Source organism: Cygnus atratus, chromosome 1 (assembly GCF_013377495.2).
Source record: "Cygnus atratus isolate AKBS03 ecotype Queensland, Australia chromosome 1, CAtr_DNAZoo_HiC_assembly, whole genome shotgun sequence".
NCBI lineage: Eukaryota > Metazoa > Chordata > Aves > Anseriformes > Anatidae > Cygnus > Cygnus atratus.
In genome coordinates, this window is record NC_066362.1 from 146,992,597 (window position 1) to 147,011,548 (window position 18,952).

Below are 18,952 nucleotides of genomic sequence, written 5' to 3' on the forward strand. Positions count from 1 at the left end.
AATTCTTAGGTGCAGATTTTGGGGCTGTGTGGGCTGTCACTGATTTTTGTCGTCAGTGCTTGTCTTGGTTCTGCGGATGGCATCCCTCGGTGCTGCTCGGAAGAACACGTGGACCTCGAAGAGAAATCCTTTCCACCAGCAGGAGCGGCTTTAACCACCGTGTGTTGCTGCAAGAGAAACAGAAGAATTCATACTGAAGCAACCACACCTGTCATTGAATTGTAGCTGGTAAAAGCCCACGGTGCTGTGTCCGACTCTTCATTGGGACATCCCAGGGTTCAGAGCCTGCGGACAAACAGTTTCCCGGCCCCACAGTTTCCATCCAGGCATAGTCCCCTTGCCCTGACTGGTTGCAGGAGGTGGTGGCAGTGAGATGCCCCCACACGGGTACTGTTGACCAGATGATTGCTCTGTTCAGTGTCCGCTGAGGAAAGCTGGCAACTCCTTCAGGTCAGGGTCCAGGCGGCGTTGCTGAAGTAGGTAGGATGTGGCATAAGCAGCGGGCTGGATTTAGGGCTGTTTTGTGGGGGTTTGAGTGGGAGAGGTGGTGTTTTGGAGAGGATGTTGAAGTTAGGGCATCTATAATAGGTAAAATGATGGCATGAGACTAGAAGAATCCTGGGCCGTGGAGATGAGAAAATTCAGGAGAAAAGGAGAAACTGAGATACGCTGCTGAGGCTGCCTGCTCGCTGTAATGCCTTTAGCTCTCCTTGCCAGCTGGGGTCCCCAGCCCATCAGCCAGTGAGTCAGAACCATACAATTCTTGCAACAGCTACTTTCTTGGAAAAGTTTTCTCTGTTTCCTTCAGCTCGTGTCCTCAGGCATTACTGTGAATAAGCAGAATCACTGTGGATTTGTTTTTTTGTTGTTGTTTGCGATCTGCTAGAGGCGATCTTTTATTAATGTTTGGAAATGTTTGTAAAAATTTCCAAACTTCATAGACGGTGTGAAGTTTTTTAGAGAAACATTACTGAACATCAGCATGAGATTGGAAGATTGGGTTGGGGGAGGTTGTTGCTAAGTCTTCCCTGTTGGAAAATATCTGAACTGTGACATTTCCCAGTGCCTCAAGTGAATCTTCTTCCCTTGCCAGACGAAATGTTTCCTTCCCACACATCAGCTTGGGCGTTAATCTGGTCCTGCGTTGGGCTGGTTTAGCTCCTGAAACTTAGAGCAATCTTGCCACTTCTTGCTGGATGAGTATTCTTCCAGGTCGGCTGTTCGATGGGGGCTGCTGCGAGAATTTAATGAATCGATCCCATGTTAAATGAGCACGAGGCGGCGTGGAAGCACTGGGCTGGGAGAGGGGAAGAAGAGCAATTCCCTACCTCAAGCCTTGCCCTGATGAGTGGGCTTGCAGACCTGGGCAGGAATGGTTCACCTGGACCTGTGCTGCATTTCTTGCCCCTGGGGTGCCTGCTTCACCCTTCCCAGCGATGACCCAGCAGCCTGCTGCAGCAGATCGGCTTCTGTTTTCCCTGTTTCTCGCCTGAAGATGCTGAGCTCTCCAGCTGCTGCCGAGGCAGCCGGACCAGCCCTGCGGCTGCAGAGCCAGCTTCCTCAGGTGGAGCAGAGGGAGGTGAGGTTTGGCCCTGAAGAAAGTCCTGTGCCTGCTCTCCCAAAGTGTATTTTGTAAGTGCTGGTTGATCCTGGATTGCATTATTGCAGGTGCCTGGAAGAGCGGCAGCAATCCCTAGACTTCTCGCTAGCAGTGTTTGTGCTTGCTGAAATCAAAGTTGTAAGCAGCGAATGGAAAAGGGCCCGCTTCAGAGGAGCTGCAGCTCAGAGTGCACGCACAGTTCTCAGCTCATCAGTGGATTTTACCGTGGAAGTGTTACAAAGGGCTTCACTCGGTGCCTACAGAAACTTGAATTCTCGTTTTTGGGGGCTATTCCACTTCTGCTCGATGCTTCGGGATTACTGCTCCTTTTGGTGATCATAAATGAAAGCTTCAACAGGCTACATAGAAATTCAGTACGCCTTTATTCTTTGTTTTGGCACTTCCCACGGTACATTCAGGAAGCAATTGAGATTTCTGATAAATCCCCTCTGAGCAGAAGGGTATAACGCTCCCTCGTTGTTTGTTGTTCTTCTTGAATTTCTAAGTCACCTTTCCTTTCCCTTCCCACTTTTTATCTTTTTCTGAGCGTGTGTACTCTGATCACGATGAGTCAAATTCTGCCCTGTGCCAGAAATCTCAAAACACCAATTCCCCTTCAGTCTGCTACCTCCAGCTACTGGTACACAACTGTACAAGCATTTTCCTGTTTCTTCAATTAATTCCTCTATTAAAAAAAAAAAAAGCACCACAAGGCAAGCCACTTCTGCATGCTACTAAGGCACAGGCCACGTACGGTGCTTGTTTAAGGTCAGTGGGGCTGTTTTTGTCTTGTACCTTGTCTCTAGCCTCTTCTCCATTGATACTGAACCTGCGCATCATCTGACCACTTGGCTGAACGCATTTGTTCCAGATGACGCGTGAGCATGTGATGGCGTTTGAGTTGTGGGTAGAGCACGTGATGCTGTAGTAAAACAGCCAGCAGGCTATTTTAAGAGGATGGGTGATAACCTCATGGAGTACAAGATCTTCTGCAGCGAGATTAGACCTTTGTAACCACCCCCCAGCTCTTACTCCCTGCCATGCTCTGGGTGTGTCTGTGTCTGAGAGTGCTGATGTTTAAAGTCTCGGCAATCTTACCGTGCATCCGTGATGCTGGGGTTTGATGGCAGTGACTTAACTGGCATCTAGCTACTGGTAGCCCTGTTTTGCGAATGGAGAGCCGGATTACAGATAAAACAGGTAACGCTGCTTGTTTTGGACTCAGAGAAACTGCTTTTCTTTTTTTTCCTCTCCTTTTTCAAATTCTGCATGATGTAAGTTAAGCATTTTGCTTCACTATGTAGCCCGTTTCTCGCTCCACGCAGCATGGCTTCTGATACTGGGCTGATACTGAAGGATCTAGTTGAACGTTGTTGGCAAAACGTGTATCTAGACAGAGGGCATCTGAAATCAGTTACGGCAAGCCACCCTTCCTGTGTTTTTTTGGTAAGAGTATGGAGATGTTCAGCTTAGCTGATACGTACTTCGTTACTTTAGAAAGTAAATCTAAAATCCAAGTATTCCCAAATAAGACATCTCGCTTCCTCATGTCTGAAGTCTAGTTGCAGGTTTCCTGAATATGCCGACTCCTTCTTGAGTACTTGGTTGATTTTGAGCCTTAAAAAAACCTGATGTATCACTGCTGAGTTCAGGCATTGGCAAACAGCAGTTTGTAAAACCTAGCCCAGAGATGATTTGATTTGAGTATTTATGTTCAAGATCTGCTTTCAGAACCTGTTTAGCGCGGTGAGTTTTTTCTATTCTTCAGGCCAAATGGGCAGTCTGGTTCTGTAATCTTAAGCAACTCTCACTTGTTGTCAAGTCATTTTGATTTCTCCAGTGATAACGTGTTTGAGGTCAGTCTTTATCTTCGTTACTTTGATACTTTCGGTTAGCACGAGGTGTTGGTCGTGAGTGTGAAGAGCCATTTCTTGCATTCTTCTTTCTTTAAAGCTTTTTCCTAACTTGTTGCTTTCTAGCTTCTTTAAAAATAAAAGTCTAATAAATTGTGGATGCATGAAAAAGCATGCAGCCATGATATGTGGGTTACTAACTAGCACTGGATTCATTTACTTGCCTATATTTCAAGTTGGGACAGTTTGCAGATTCCATTAGGGTGACTTTTCTTGCAAGTACGGCATTTATCTGTAAGTCATGGACAGGAGGGTGCGGATCTGCCTCTATCCACTTCAGGTCATGCTAGGTTTCCTCTAAACTGTAACTTAGGAATGCTTGTGTTCTCCGTGCTGCTCCTTCATGGGGGTGTTGAATGGGAATGGTATAAAGATAGGTGCCCAACACGGATCTGAAATAGCAGAAGCCTTGGGAAGAAGGTTTAGCTTCCCAAAACCACGATCTACTACTGTGACTTTTAAAAAAAGTGCAGCCACTCTGGCAACCAGCCACTCCAATGACTTGCATCCATTCACATCTGACAAGGATCACAGAGTTACAGACATGACCAGCTGGTATTGGTGTAGGCATCCCATGGATTTAGAAGACCAAAATCTGCCATTTCGTTTTTGTGTGTGACTACAATACGTACAAACTAACTCAAACTGTTTGTCTCATACACAGGCCTAAAAACTCAGCTGGCTTGACCAGTTTTGTCCTGCTACATTGACCTTTATAAGCTATTCATACAAGAAAAAAATGGTTTCATGAAGTATAAGCAGCTATTCACTTTCAGAATCAAAGGAGCAGCCCTTGGGTAGATGTTAGCATTGTTCTCTGATAAAACAGGGCCTCGAAACTGCCTTCCCCTTCTGCAGCCTATTTATATTGAGTGTCTCCTGGTTGTTCTCTGTGGTTTGTTTGCTTTGGTTTCTAAAATTTGGGCTGGCCTTTTTGTTAGTTGTGGCTCTGCTCTGTATCCAATCCCATTTTAGTTTTGGCTTCTAGTTCATTCACAGCCTTCCGGGCTGCATACGCTTGTCATCTATGGTGTTTATAAGAAACTTTATGAGAGCTGGAGCATCATTTTTTATTTTTTAGCAAAAGGTAGCTGATATGTTACAACTTGCTGTAATATCTGCTGGTAGAGACTTCAGAAATGTTCACGTTTTTCCATTGTAGGGTCAGATGACGTTGCTTTTCAAGAACAACAATGCTTTGACGCTCTTGAGAAACTTCTCACTGGTGCCTTGAGGAGCAGTTCTGGGAGTGCAGTAGCATTGGCCTCTGGAGCGTTGTAGAGCTCAGGAGCTCAAGCAGAAGCTATCGGTAAAGTGAGGAAACTAATGTAAGTCTGGACTAACTGCGAACCTGCTCTTGGCCATCAGAAAGTATCATTACTCTGTACAGTCAGCTTTCATCTAAGCGGGTTGACACCAGGCCCAATCTCTTCACTTGGCTTCAATTCTAGTTTTTACTCCAAATTCGTTCAAATATCTTCGGTTCTTTTGTTCTTAGAGATTGAACCACTGGGAGAAGGATAAGATTAGAATTCTTGGTTCTTATTTTTTAGAAGGAAAAGCTACTTAGAGTTCAGTAGCACAGCCTTTACCTTTCTTGCGTGGTTCTCCCCAGACTGTGTGACTATTTAACCATGTCAGATGTGTTGGCAGCCTGTGATGACTTGTTCACTTACTAGTCAGAAAGTCGTTTTTATCATGGAGTGCGCACCAGAATGCCGCAGGAAGAGGGTCTGAACGATGACTTGGTAATTAGTTAGTCTTCCTCTTGTGCAAGCAGGGATGAAACTTGATAGCAGAGCTATCTGGATTTCCACCGCGTGCTTTGTAGGTTTTTTCCTTAAACTGTTTATAGACGGTATTCCCCGTGCGTTTTGGCCTGGATATCCACACCTGTTTCCTGATTTAGGAAAGTAGTTTACATAGTTCTTGCTTATGTATATATATCAGAAAGAAAGGTGAGTTTTGCTGGGCTGAATCTTCCTCAGGGGATGTTTCTCTGTTGAGATACCTCTCTGCATGAACACTAGGAGGTGCTTATGCAATTGCTTTGTTTCAGCTAAACAAGTCAATGTAATCTGTTGCGTTGGAAATTACCAAGAAATCTCAGCTTTGGTGTCCTGATCAAATTTTATGTTTGCTAACTTTGTTTCATCAGCTTTTATTTTTGCCTGTAGTTCCAAGAATGTGAGCTTTAAGTCCTTAGTGCTCAATCACTTACTAATATGTCACTGAATTTCTTTTTTTTTTTTTCTTTTTCCAGTGGCAAGTGAGTTTATCAATGTCTGGTATTATCTGTCAGACTGAAAGCCTACAAAGCAATTTTAAAGCAAGTTAGGATGAAAACGTGATAGGTGTCGTTCTTGTTCCGTTGTGCAGGTAGAAATTTGGAACAAACTCCTTTGTTTTCTTAAATAAAAATACAAATGCAGGTGTTACTAACCCTTCTCTCTCAAATTACATGTTTTGTTGCTACTAAAAACCTGTAGCTTAAAATACAAAATTCTGTAACTTTCTTGCTAAAGAAAGTCCTTCCAGAATTCATTTCAGGATGCTAACTTGCTGTGTCACATTCTAACAACAAATTCAGAAAGCCTCACAAATGGTACAGCCCATTTCCAGAAAGGAGCCTAGTACTTTTGTGTGGATTTTCTTCCATGCCTTTTTTTGGGGTTCATGAAAAGTAAGTCATGTACGTTTAACTTTAGGAAAGTTTAGATGTTGACTTTGAAGCAATGGCTTAGGTAAAATGTTTACACGGTGTTTGAAGTGAATGCCCTGCGTTAATGCTTTGATGCAACTGGCTTTGGGGGAAAAAATCTTGGAGATGAAAGGCTTTAGTACATCTCTGGGGACTCTAAGTATTGGTGTTCTTGTTTTTAACCTTTGTCCTCTTCGAATTTGTGTTGTAAATGTATGTTGGGATTCATACATGCGCACGCATGCACATGCTACAAGCTTTGATATATGCTTTTACTTTTGGTTGTGCCTGCTTTAGTACATAATGTGTTAGGTCTTTAAAGTACTATTCATTATTGAAATTGAAGCTTTTTAGGTGTTCTTAATATAATTAAGTTTTTGTTTTTGAGGAATAGTTTTATGAGCAATGAGTTTTATTCCAGATCTCTGAATCTTTGTATATTCTTCGCATATATACACCAAAGAGAGCTTTAATTTCCCTTGCAAAGTGTTCCCAGGTCACACAAATCCTGCTGTGCAGATCTGTTCTCCCAGTTATTTGTCTTGCTCTTAATTTTTGGAACAACGTAATTTTTTTGAGCTTTCCCTTGTGCTGTGCATTATGATTTGGGAAACAGTGTGCTTTGTACAAATTTCCAGAACACTTGTAATCATCTCCTCTCCTCCCCCGTCCCCTTTCCTTCCTCCCTGTTGTCATAGCTCCCCGCTTTTCTTATCTTTCCTCTTACTGCCGCAGCTTTCAGATGATAATTTCCTACTCCGAGCCAGCTGCTGCAGAAGAGCTGAATGAGACCGAGCGCACTCACAGCTGACCTGATGTTGGAAGGAACAAAGACGGTCGTGCTTTGCCTGTGGGCTTACCTATGTGAGCTCTTCCCTAGCCTGGCCGTGTTAGGCGTGATCACAGGAAGGTGCAACGGGAATGGCGCTTCTGGCTGCCCCTTGCCAGCTGCTGTAGGGGCAGAAATACACAGGGGGAGGAGGGTGGAGGACCAGGAGGTTCCTAATCTTTGCGAAGAAGGTCACCATTTTCTAACAGAGCCGTTGTTGTTTTCCTACCCCTTGTTTCTTCGCGCTCCTGCGGCAGTCTGCCCGCCAGGACCAGGTGGGATGACGCATTCTGCGCGGTCATGCTGGCCGCTGCCAAACTCCGCGGGTGACGCCGAGAGACCCTGCTCATTTCCTTTCATTTCCTCGGGGTGAGCAAGCCAACGTTCTTTTAATCTTTCGCACAGGGGGCCCTAGGCCACCAGGCTGAGCTGGAAAGCGTCCTGCTGGTTTTGTGCGTTCAGCCCCGGGGTTGCAGCTTATTTTGGGGCCGGCTGGCGAGGCTCGCAGCGGCAGCCCTATCTGTGCCGCGCAGATATCTGGGCTCTTCGCGAGGCAGCTCCTCAGCTGCTGCGGTTCACAGTGCAGGGCTTTAAAGGAAGCTGTCATCTATTTTTGTCAGGTGCTTAAGATGCTAATATCTGCTTGGAATACGGTACGTGTGGGTATTTGAGGCACCAGTCTAGCAAGAAAATGTTTATTTAAAAAAAAAATCTTCCAATTTTTCTATTAACCATTTTGTGAACTTTCCTTACCATGACTGTTAGGTACAGCCTTACTGGTGCTGTGATGCTTTAAGGGTTCCACCAATCTTAAATCTGCTGGTGACCTTAGGTGATGAAAAAGTGCCTGCCTGGCAGCTTGTCTGAACCGCCCCCAGTTTTTCCTGTCCCCAGCTTCTTATCGGAGAAATGTTATTTTGAAAATATTTCCACCGTGACCAGCTTCTGGCGTCATGGGCTAGAAGGGAAGAAGCACAGTACTATGAAGGATACCTGAGGACTTGGAAGTGGCTAGTTTGAAGAAAAACTTGTGCTTGCTGCAGGCTTTTGGCGTACATGCGTTTGCTTTCACCAGATACATTCTTGACCTTATTTTCTTCTTTCTTTTCTTTCACGTATTCCTATGTTAATATTTTTGTCATTTCAGAAGGCACTGTTTGTTGCAGGGATGTGAAGTATTACTTTATTGGTTTTAATTCATTATTATTAGGTCATAAACACCTTCTGAACAGACGTTTCCATCCCCAGAGGGATGGTTATTTTGGTTTCCAACCAAAATGGCTTCCAACCCCAGAGGGTTAGTGGTTCAAGTGTCTCAGGCTGACCTGAGTGTATTGCCATGGCCACTTTTAATGTGCTGGAGTTTAAATGGACACATGCAGGAGTCAGCTGTGCTTTGAAATGAGAGGATGGATGTGGTAGTTGTGAAACGTTACGTGGATGAAATGGTTCTCTGAGGCGTTTTAGCGTGGTGGTTAAGAAACGTCAGAAATGGAAAAATCAATATAGCTCATATGTAATGAATTTTAAAACCGTCTAATTAATAGCTTTTAAAGCAATTACAGATGAGGAATTGCCTTCCAACGTGCATCTTTCTATAGGGTATTAGCTGCCATTGATACGTGACCACGTGTAAGATTCTCACCAACAAAGTTTGCCTCTCGCTGAAGTCCTCAGGGCAGAAAACGCAGGTTTAGGTAAGGGGAGCCAGGCTCATACACTGAGAACTGGGGGTACAGGAAGGGAAAGCAGTGTCTGTGGGTTGTGGTAGGCAGTCAGCAGGCTGCAGCATCACCGTGCTGTGACCGAAAGGGCCGGCGTGCTCCTGAGTGTACGCGTAGTGCTATAGATAACACAAGTCCCCTCTTTATTAGGCTGTTTGGTCCGGTCTGCTTTTAGAGTATAGGACATGCCTGGGATATTGGCGTGCAAGATGTTGAAACGCAGGAGAGAAGAGAATAACACGAGAATCTTGTTAAAGAAGAGAAAAAGAGCCCAATAATAAGAGGCATAAGAGGATCAGTGTGCTTAGCTTTTGAAGTTCATTGACTCCCAGCTAACTATTTACAAATTGCAAAGTGTTTCCAGCATCAGGCTCTCAATATCATCCTGTTCTGCCTTTATTTAATAGCTGTGCTTTATGTTAATACTTTAAAAAGGCATATCTACAGGTAGTCAATTCTCTGGAATTTAAAAACAAAGGGCGATATTTATTTGATTTGGAAGTTTGTTGAAGGGATTTGGCTTGTCTGGCTCCTCATCTGCTGCGACATGCCAGTTTTCTAGTTGCATCCCGACCGATGTTTTGTTGGGGCGTGCTGGGGGAAGGTAGGAATTGGATGAACAGGAGGGTGAACTTAGCGCAGGTGGAGCCTCTGCGGAGTTTGAAATGTTGTTTGCCTGGAAAGCAAGGCTGTGTTGGAAGTGTTTTTCCTTGAAGACTTGTTTAGTGTCTGTGTGTGTCTGTCACATAATGTTTAAAAGACAGTGTCAGTGTTTTCAAGCTACTGTATTTTAAAGTGTTTGCACTTCTAGGTATTAAGGACTGCTGTAAGCATGTGCATGTTTGAATTCATGCTGTGGGCTATAACAGTATTCTAGAAGGTAATCTAACATGCAGACCTTGTTTTTGGTAGTGGTGTGTGATGTAAAAATAACTGCTTGATACTGACATCCCAAAATACAGCCTCGATTCTGACAGTTGCAGAAGGGATGCGTGGATGGGCTTTCGTTGTCTAGCGGTGCTGAACAGAGAAGTTCCTGAACGACGCTCTCAGATCCAGCTGTGATGTATTAAAGGGTCAGCTCTCTTAGTAGATCTGCTTGTGGCTACCAGAATGAAGATGGTAAACCATATGCAAGTCCGACTTCTGTCGAAAACCTGGAATGAAATCTTATGTAGCAATTCCCCGTAAGCTCTTCTTAAAACATCCTGAGATGATTTTACTTGGAGAGTTTTTGGATGTATTGTGAAACCAGCAAATGTGCCCTAAAATAGAAGGGGGATGTTTGTTGTTGTGGGCGTTTCGTCTTTTTTTGGATACAGGATATTTATAATCAAGTATTTGAACTCGGTTTTGATGTGCAAACAAGGCAGTAGCCTCACAAGCTCAGAGCACCTGCGGTTTTTCATCCTTCTCTCTCCGTCAGTTTATTCTTAAACATTTGTTATACCAGTACAAAACCCCTCTGGAGGGTGTCATGTCCCCCCCCTCCTTTTATTAAAGACTGTTAATGACATCCTGGCTGGGACAGTGCTGCGGGTGGCTTCCTGTCACGTTGCCTCTGCAGAACACCGCAAGGAAGCAAACGTTTCTCGTATCCTCTCATTGTGTTGCCGTTTCCTGTGAGGCAGCAGACTGGACGCATGTCCTGGATACAGGCTTTTTTATGGCACCCAACGTGTCGGAGGGCCCAATCACGTCCTTCTTGGGGTCCCTCATAGCCCAGCACAACAGGAAGCCAGGCGCACTCGCGTCCTGTTGTGCTCCAGTCAGCCTGGCCTGGGAGAGCTCTCGGCTGAATCCGAGTTCAGAATGAAGGTGAGCTTAAAATCTGTTTAGGATAATTGTTGTTGTTGTTGTTGTTAGCGGTAAGTTTAAGCTATAGCTTATAATGTTTTCTTAAATATTCCTTTTTAATAGTTCTCTCCCCACTTTTTGGTACCTTTCTAACCAATTCTGGTGTCCGCACAAACGCCCATCTCTAAAATTTCTTCTGTTTTTTTTTTTAGGATCAGGGCCACTGTTTTGTGATTCTGTTCATTCTTTCAGTTTGCTAGTTTAAAAACTGCCACAGTGAGCATATAGTTAATAATTACAATTATAAGCATCTATTGCTTTCTTCTTCCATAGCAGCTTCCTTTGTCCCAATTCGATCAGTTTAACCACTGCTCGCCAGTCTGTTTTTCCATTTAAGCGAGGTTTGTAAGTTCTGCTGTCACTTAGGCTATTTACTTATCTTGCTTGTGTGCGTCTTAAAATAATTTCTTGTGTTTCTGGAAAAAACCTTTACACCTATGGGTGGTGAGGCGCTGGCACAGGCTGCCCAGAGAAGCTGTGGCTGCCCCATCCCTGGAGGTGCTCAAGGCCAGGCTGGATGTGGCTTTGGGCAGCCTGGTCTGGTGGGAGGTGTCCCTGCCCATGGCAGCAGGTTGGAATTGGATGGACTTTAAGGTCCCTTCCAACCCTTCTGTGATTCTGAGAGTCTGTTACAGAGCCCACATCAAGGCAATTCCCTGGTCCCTCTACTTACTCCTTAGAGCTTCAAATAAACATGAATACTCCTGAAATTATCTGTAGCCCGGTGAAACTTGATGAAATAATTAGGACTTATTTTATGTGAGCAATAGCGGCTTGGTGTACAAATAGAGTGAATGCTTTGGGAAACTTTTTTTCCCCCCTTACTGAATAATTCTGTCACTTAAATGTTCTCTAAATCTGCTCTACTGTTGTTAGTGGATCACATATCTGGTCACAACTGGTTTGTCGGTCCCTTAGGTGGTTACTTTAGATAAGTTCCATGAAAATTTTCCCTACTCTGTTTTAACCAAGCTCCCCTTCTTGTCGCAGCCTTCCTGTGTCCCTTTCTCTCTCTGGGGATGCAGCCTTTTCCTCTCGTGCCCCTGCAGGCTGCCTTCTGCACTACAGACATCCCATGGGAGTGCCTGCGGGCTGGGTCTTGCCAGGAAAACAACCCACTTCTTGTTGACTCTTTTTTAGATAAAAGCTGTGACGCTGCAGGAAACTGAATCTTTCTGTTTCTTAAATCAGCTGGAACAACTGTAATAGCAGGCTTTTGCTGTCCTCTTTTAATCTTGCACGAGGGAATGCTGCGACTCCTTTCAACCTATGCAGAATCTACTGCGAGAGCTATTTTCTTGAGATTGTGGATGAGTGTTTCCATTACCTCACGCAAATATTATGGGTCTCTTCCTTTTTTTCCTTCCCCCCCCCTGAAAATCCAGATGTTCAAAGTCATCACCCAGTGCTTGAAAGCTGCTGGTGTGTTTTCTATGAGACAGTTTGAGGTTTGCATCTGCTTCCCACAGTTAAAAATGAAATAAAGTAAAATAACTTCACCTTTCATTCCTCCCCTTCCCAAACATCATTCTTCATCAAGCCTATGCAGCAACGTAAAATTCATTAACTCTTAAGAAATGCAGTATTCCTCTGCCTCGTAGAATAAAGAGATGGCAAGTGCGTTGTAATATTTTTTAAAAGTATTGTATGGACAATCAGGTACAACGGCTGTGAGCTGCTTACAGCAAAAGAAGAACATGCTGAGAGTAATGCAGTGCTTTGAATGCTACCCGGTAACTTGGTTGGCCAAAATGTCTGAGGAAAGGTGCTCTCTTGTGATAATGGCATTTTATTCAGCTTTCCTGTAGTTTAAATGACACTTGATATCTTTAGCTTTTTTTAATCAAATGCAGCTGCTTCTGTATTTTTCTTTCTATTTAAAAATGAGTTTCAAAATTGAGAAAAGGGGGGAAACCCCCCGCATTTTAACTGATCCATGACAGCCACTGGAAGACTGATCACCTTAATCAGGAAGTAGCCCCTACAGTCATGGTTTGCGTGATGATGATAGATATACTTAGTTTAAGGGCTTGATCCTAGGACTTAATGTATGGTGGTTTTTTTTTTTTCAGACTTTTGATGCAAATGATCTCTATCAGGGACAGAACTTCAGCAAAGTTCTCAGCTCTCTAGTCGCATTAAACAAGGTGACTGCAGGTAAGTACAGTTTACTCTGTTTACTTTGCTCTCCTACCTTGTGTTCAACTTGCATCAGTGTATATTTATGCCTGTCCCTATAGTTAAGATAAACAGAACCTCTGCAGCATTTTAGAAGAGTTTCTTTGTTGCACTCTGTTAAGACTTCAGCAGGGGCCCGTCTGGGTTCTCTAGTGTCGTCTTCTGCAGAAGAAAGCTTTGCTGTGGACGTAAGGCTGAGCCTTTTAGCTAGCAATACTTCTTAGAAAAAGAATCTTTTGTTTGTTAGTGTTATAAATATGCGGTTTCTTCTATAGTACTCCCCTGGTCCATTACAAAAGGGATTTTTTTGGCTTTTTTCTTGCATCAGAAAATACCCCTTAGGAGTGACTTCTCCAATTGAATTCTTAGTTGTAGTGAGTGGGCATGGAGTAGTACCATTGACTTCTTCGAAGTTACTTAGGCCAGTTGAAGATACTGCCTCTCATCTTAACTTCAAGTGGAAATGTAGATTGTTTCTGTACATCTTTAAAGCTGCTACTGCACACTGACCCGTAGCAGTCTTTAGGGGAGAGGGGCAAGTGTGGCTGTTTGGTCCAGACATCAATAGACTAATATCCACATCAAAAAGTCGCAATTGCAGCTGGCCTTAGAAAGGACCCTGACTGATCCCTTTCATGGGGGGAGGGAGGTGTTCGTATGGAAACCAAAAATCAAAACCACATGCAATCTGTGGTGTTGCCTCATTCCTAGAAGCAAGCGGAGCTGCATAAATCTTCCTGACCAACTGTATTTACAAACAATTTTAATTGGGTGACTGTGGTGAAGGCATTTTAGACCCTACCTCCCTAGTCTAGTATTGGAAGATGACTTTCAGATCTGAGTCTGCAGAAACTTGAGGCGTACGCAGATTCTTCTGAGATGAATCCTTTTTTGTGAAGGAAGGAGTGTGAGTAATGAGCCTGAAGTGTGATGAAAGGCTGTTAAAGAACCTGAGGGAGGGTACATATTTAACTTTGGAGGGGATACGATCAAGGTACCGGTTGCTTTTTCTAGACCGGTAAGGGGAGAAGAATTGATGTAGGGAAATTGAGAACTGGAGAGGAAGAAAAGGTGTTACAAACACTGGAAATCATTGGATGGAAGTGTGAAAGTTCTGTGAAAACTATGAAATTATATATTTCCCTAACACGCAAAACCTGTTGCCAGTCAATATTCTTCAGTTTTTGGCAGCAGAGATTTTTTTTTCCCCTGACAATAATGCCATTGAGAAAATCATTTAACTTGTTTATTTGATTTATTTGATACGTGGAGTCTGGAAGCCCTTTAAGTCTATCGAAGTGTCTAAATAATTTACAAGTATTGAGATGTTATTGGTAAAAATAATTGCAATTTGTGTGGTTTGTTTGTAATATTTTCTCTTCTTTTCAGATTGTACAGAGGCAGTTTCTAATTCAAGCCTCAAAAGGTGCTCTTATGGTGGCGTATTAGTTGTGCTGTTGTAAAACAGAAAACTTCGGAAATCAGGCCATGCTTAAGCAATTTTTTTGTAGAGCATTTTAGGGTTGCCCAGAAGCTGAACACGCCACAGTGAATAAACCTCGTGCTCTTTTCCTAGGTGAACTGTCCGTAGGTTTAATGTTGGATTTGGTGGTATGTCTGTTCTCCTACTTGACCGCAGATAGGAACCATAACAAAATGGGCATGGAGGTGTTTCAAGTTACTTTTAATCCTTAAATTCTGTCGGTTCCTCACGTTTCTCTTACTACTGCAACTTGAAAGCTTTGGGGAGCACTGGAATTAGCCATAACGTTATGATTTACAAATTAAGGCCATGATCTAGTCTCATTTCTCTCCAAGCAGTTTAGGAAAAAAAGAGGAATGGAAAAAAAGCTTATGGAAAAGGAAAAAAACAACAAACGTGTTCTTTTTGTAATGGACTATAATCAGTGGTATTTATATTAATGCAGTGCCCTTTAAATGCTTTTAAGAAAGAAAGCTCAAAGTGTGAGGTTTTTTAAGAATTCAGTGTGTAATGATATTCATCCTAACTTGCGTATTTTGTATGGATAATAGTTCTAATATTGAACTATTCGACTAGAGAGCTCATATTTACATATTTCCTGCAGGATAATGCTTTTTGAAGAATAACAATGACTCACTTAAAAAGATGCACCTGAGGAAGGTGTTTTCTCCAACCCTGCAGAGGCTGAGCATCCTTTGTCAACATTTTCCTTCTGTGCTCATTGCCTGTGTCACTCTTGCCCTTCTCCTGCATCTCAGCTGCTGTTAGATGCTGTGCTGAAGCTGAAAGGCTTTCTCTTGTAGGCTAATCGAGTTGTCCCTTCAGATGTGACACGGAACAGCAGATGTACTTTGTTCACCAGTCTTTTTATGGAACAGGACCTGCACGTGTCACTTTTTTCACCAAAAATAACTAGGATTGCGTAATCATTGTCTGTCTTAGTTTGAAAGCCACCTAGTAGGAGAACGCGTTTGTCTCTGTGTACCTCTAATACAGGTCAAGTGTTGGGAGGCACAGCAAACTGCTAGGAAACAGATTAAGGGGCATAAAAGCCAGGAGAGCAGGTGGGAGACTTGCATAGTCCCAAACCTGGATGTCACTAGACAGTGACGTTGCTACATTGCTTTCAGGGCTCTTCGAAGCTCAGAAGCCCACTAAATAATATTCTTGTGTGTGGAAACCATGAGGAAAAGGATCGACTTGTCACACCATGGGTAAAGGAGCAATGCTTGTCTGCTTTAATGTGTCCCATGCGTAAGGGCCCTGAGAGCATCCCCCTTCTGGGGGGTTTGGCTCTGAGGGCATTGGGAGCTGGTGCAGCTGAGAGCAGCCCCTGCCCCCCTGTAACACCGGGGACAGGCTCCATATATACCCATATGTCCATATATATACATGTGCTAGGGCCCTGGCACCCAGAAGCTGCTTTCTGCAGAGCTGGGGCCCTGCCCTGCTTGAGCCCTGGCCTGCGATCCCTCAGGTGGGCCTTGCTGGGCCTGCACTGCCCCGCTCCCAGCTGGGGTGGTGGCCTGGGCCCGGCCCTGCTGCCCCCTCGCCGTCAGCCCTCTGGGTGAACTTCTCAAGCAGATGTGCTTTTTGTGAGAGGGGCAAGTGAAAGCGGGGAGAAATTGCGGGGGGTGAGGTATTCTTTTGTTCCAAGCGAGCAGCTTGCTTCCTTTCTGCCCCTCGCTTCCCCGTTGCCCTCAGAGAAGAAGTAGCTGAGTTGGCAAAAAGGATGGGAGAGAGGGACGTAGGAAGACAGTGGAAAGAATGTTTTAATTGAGAAGGAGATGGCGGTGGTTGGGGGGAAGAATTAAGAAACAGATGTGGCTGGCTTTACTTCAAGCAAGTTTTATGCATTCAGATTTCTTGGCCACTAGCTAAAATGATGTTGGTTAATTACCTTTAAATAGACTGGTAGCAGGTAGGAATGGAGAAATACAATCCTAACCCTCGTCTTCCTAAATAGCTCGAATTGTTTTCCTGTCTGTATGTGGAAGAAGCCGACAGTGTCTCTGGATTTCAGTTCATACTATTGCTTCATTTTCTTAAAATCTTGAATTACTGAGCAACCACAGATACTCTGAATCTGCTTTAAGTACGTGAGCGTTTCAGAAGTGGGCAGAAAGCTATATGCAGATTTGTCAAATTCTGATGTTTGCTTTTTCTTCCCTTCTCCAGACATAGGGCTGGGCAGCGACTCTGTATGTGCACGTCCCTCATCTCATCGGATAAAGTCTTTTGATTCTCTGGGATCGCAGTCTTTACACAGTAGAACTTCAAAGCTCTTTCAGGGACAATATCGGAGTCTGGTAAGTTCTAGAACTGAAATATGCTGAGGTGTGTTTTTGTCTTTTGACTAAATTTATAAGTAAACAATAGCATAGCGAACAACTGTTTACTGTTTTGCTCTCTTTCACCTCTGTAGCTCAAGACTGAAGTTCTATTTTTGCAGCTTCTGTTACGTTCCATAATATACGCAACTTTTCTGAGAACTTCTAGGGTGGTGGTATTTTTGTTGTTGTTGTTGTTTTTCTCCTCCCTCATTTACCATTCTGTGTTGTCTACATATGGAGTGTTTGTCCAGCAATTACTTCGTGAGTGTAAGGACTTACTCTTCTAAAGGCAAAATCTCATGTTCGTCTTCAGCTATACTGACTTAATGAGTTTAGGGATGATTAACGAAGGATATTCAAACCTCAGCAAGGGTAGTACTTCTAACGTTGGTAGTACTGGCGGTTACTCTTGTTTGCTGCTAGGTTTCAAGGTGAATCCTTCAAATAGCTTTCAGGTAACTGGGTGGCATGGGCAGTTGTTTCGCAGTGCAGCTGAAATCAGAGTGGAATATTGCACTGAAAATAATTGTGATGAAAGGTGCTTTTAGCAACTAAAAGGTTTGTAGGAAGGGTTCAGACTCCCACTGTAAACTGCTCTTTTCATGTTTAGGGGAGGCATTTTTGAACTATGTGATGATTGCTATGTGGAACCTGAACACAATGCTCTGCTTAAATTTTCTTAGGTGTGGTTTGATGTGTTTTCTCTGGTAGCAGAGCCCATGCAAGTTCTTGCCCTAGGCCACTAATTCCAGCTCCCACTCTGCTGTTCACCACCCACTCAGTTTTGCTGGTGAAACCGTTTGAGACTAGCTGTTAGTTGGATCACTGAAATAATAAATTTTAAGTGTTTGTATCAGTCTGGTGATTTGAGCAGCTTTGTAGATGGTTACAAAGAGGTGGAAAAGCGCTAGAGCAAGGAGAAGAGAGCTAGTGACCAACACCAGGAAAATATTTAGTTTGGTTTTGTTGCGGCAGGTGATCAGTTTGGAACAGTTCTTACCAGTTGGTACTCAGTTGATTCTGCTGGAGAGCCTGAGAAAGGGAATGGGCTGTAGCTGATGTCACTATGCAACATTGTTGCTTATTTTGTGGCTTTTTGCTGTTTACTAAGGCAAAACGATTTTTCTTGTTGAGCAATTGTAATAAATGAAAACGCATGATGTGCAAGCAGAGGACTAAGGCAGAGACACTTAATTGAATCTATGCCAATGTCATTGTCAGATGTTTTGTGACTTGCAGTATCTTGGGGCTTTCTGTCTATTTTCAGTGTTTCATTTGCCCTCGTTTTCCTACAGTTTCTCAGCCACTAATAGTCTGATTGTTAAATCGAGATGTGATGCAATAACATAATTGCTGTGAATATCAACTAAGCTGACATGTAGTATGATTCTAATGACATTACACGGCAGATATTTTAATCACCTCAAGTGTACAGCCAACGTGTAAATGAAATTCTGTTACCCGGATAGCTGACTAGGATTGCTTACGGTTGTTTTCTCACTTAAATTACTTTTATTTTGGTTGTACAGGTAGTAGGCCTTACTTCTGGTAAAGACAGGCGTGTTTAATAATCTTGTTCTCTTGCTTACAATGCAGTGTATTTGGATTATTTAAAGCTGTTCAAGCATTTAGCTTTTTTAGCTTTTTTAACATGGCAGTTTGTCCTAATTCTCATTAAATGCTTGATACAGAAATCCAAGAACAAAATGCCAAGTTTGAACACCATTCGTTTGAAAGACTTTGTAGAGTAGCTGTTAGCATTTAGTTATTACAGAGCAATGAACTGCCTTCACGTTTTTGACAGGGAACGAGCATGCGTATGGACAGCTGCAAGTCTGACGTGCTTCAGATTTGCACCTGTGCTAACCTTGTGGCAAATGATTTGTGAGTATGCCACAAACTACTTCAAAGTCAATTGCTGAACTGATTCTTAGTTTTTGTGCAAGAGCGCTGTTTTCATCCACTGGCAGACCCCTGTGACTTGCACGTCCCAGTGTGGAACCTTCCAGCACGATCCATTATTGGCAGGGAGGAAGCTGCAAGCTCTGTTTGCTGTCCAGCATTAGAGGTTTTGAGTTAAACCCAACTCAGTACCACCATCCCCAATCCAGAATGGGCTAGAAAACTCTCTGACATCAAGCTGTTATGCCTTTTTAGCTGCTAAGGGCAGTTTCAGTTTATACAGCAAATAGGAATTGCGGCTGTTTGTTTGTTGAGAGTAAGAATTAGTCTCGTTTTTTAGCTCTGTTTACCCGCTTCAGATTTGAAGGGGCTGTAATAAGGCGATATACACCTGGGACTGGTAGAAATCCATAGATATAAATGTCAGAGGCA

General features: G+C 43.4%; 1 protein-coding gene across 6 annotated transcripts in view; it reads left to right on the plus strand.

Moving 5' to 3' along the window:
- The window catches only part of ARHGEF7 (Rho guanine nucleotide exchange factor 7), a 120,767-nt gene that overhangs the window by 33,980 nt on the left and 67,835 nt on the right, over window positions 1–18,952 (plus strand). For 4 of the 6 annotated variants that reach the window (XM_035557122.2, XM_050708301.1, XM_035557123.2 and 1 more), the window contains exons 3-4: window positions 12,697–12,781; window positions 16,464–16,594. In XM_035557122.2, coding sequence (XP_035413015.1) covers window positions 12,697–12,781; window positions 16,464–16,594 — 216 coding nt within the window. Of the gene's footprint in view, window positions 1–2,781; window positions 2,801–10,376; window positions 10,586–12,696; window positions 12,782–16,463; window positions 16,595–18,952 lie in introns of those variants that run through there. The other 2 variants (XM_035557125.2, XM_050708302.1) reach the window with 2 other exon arrangements.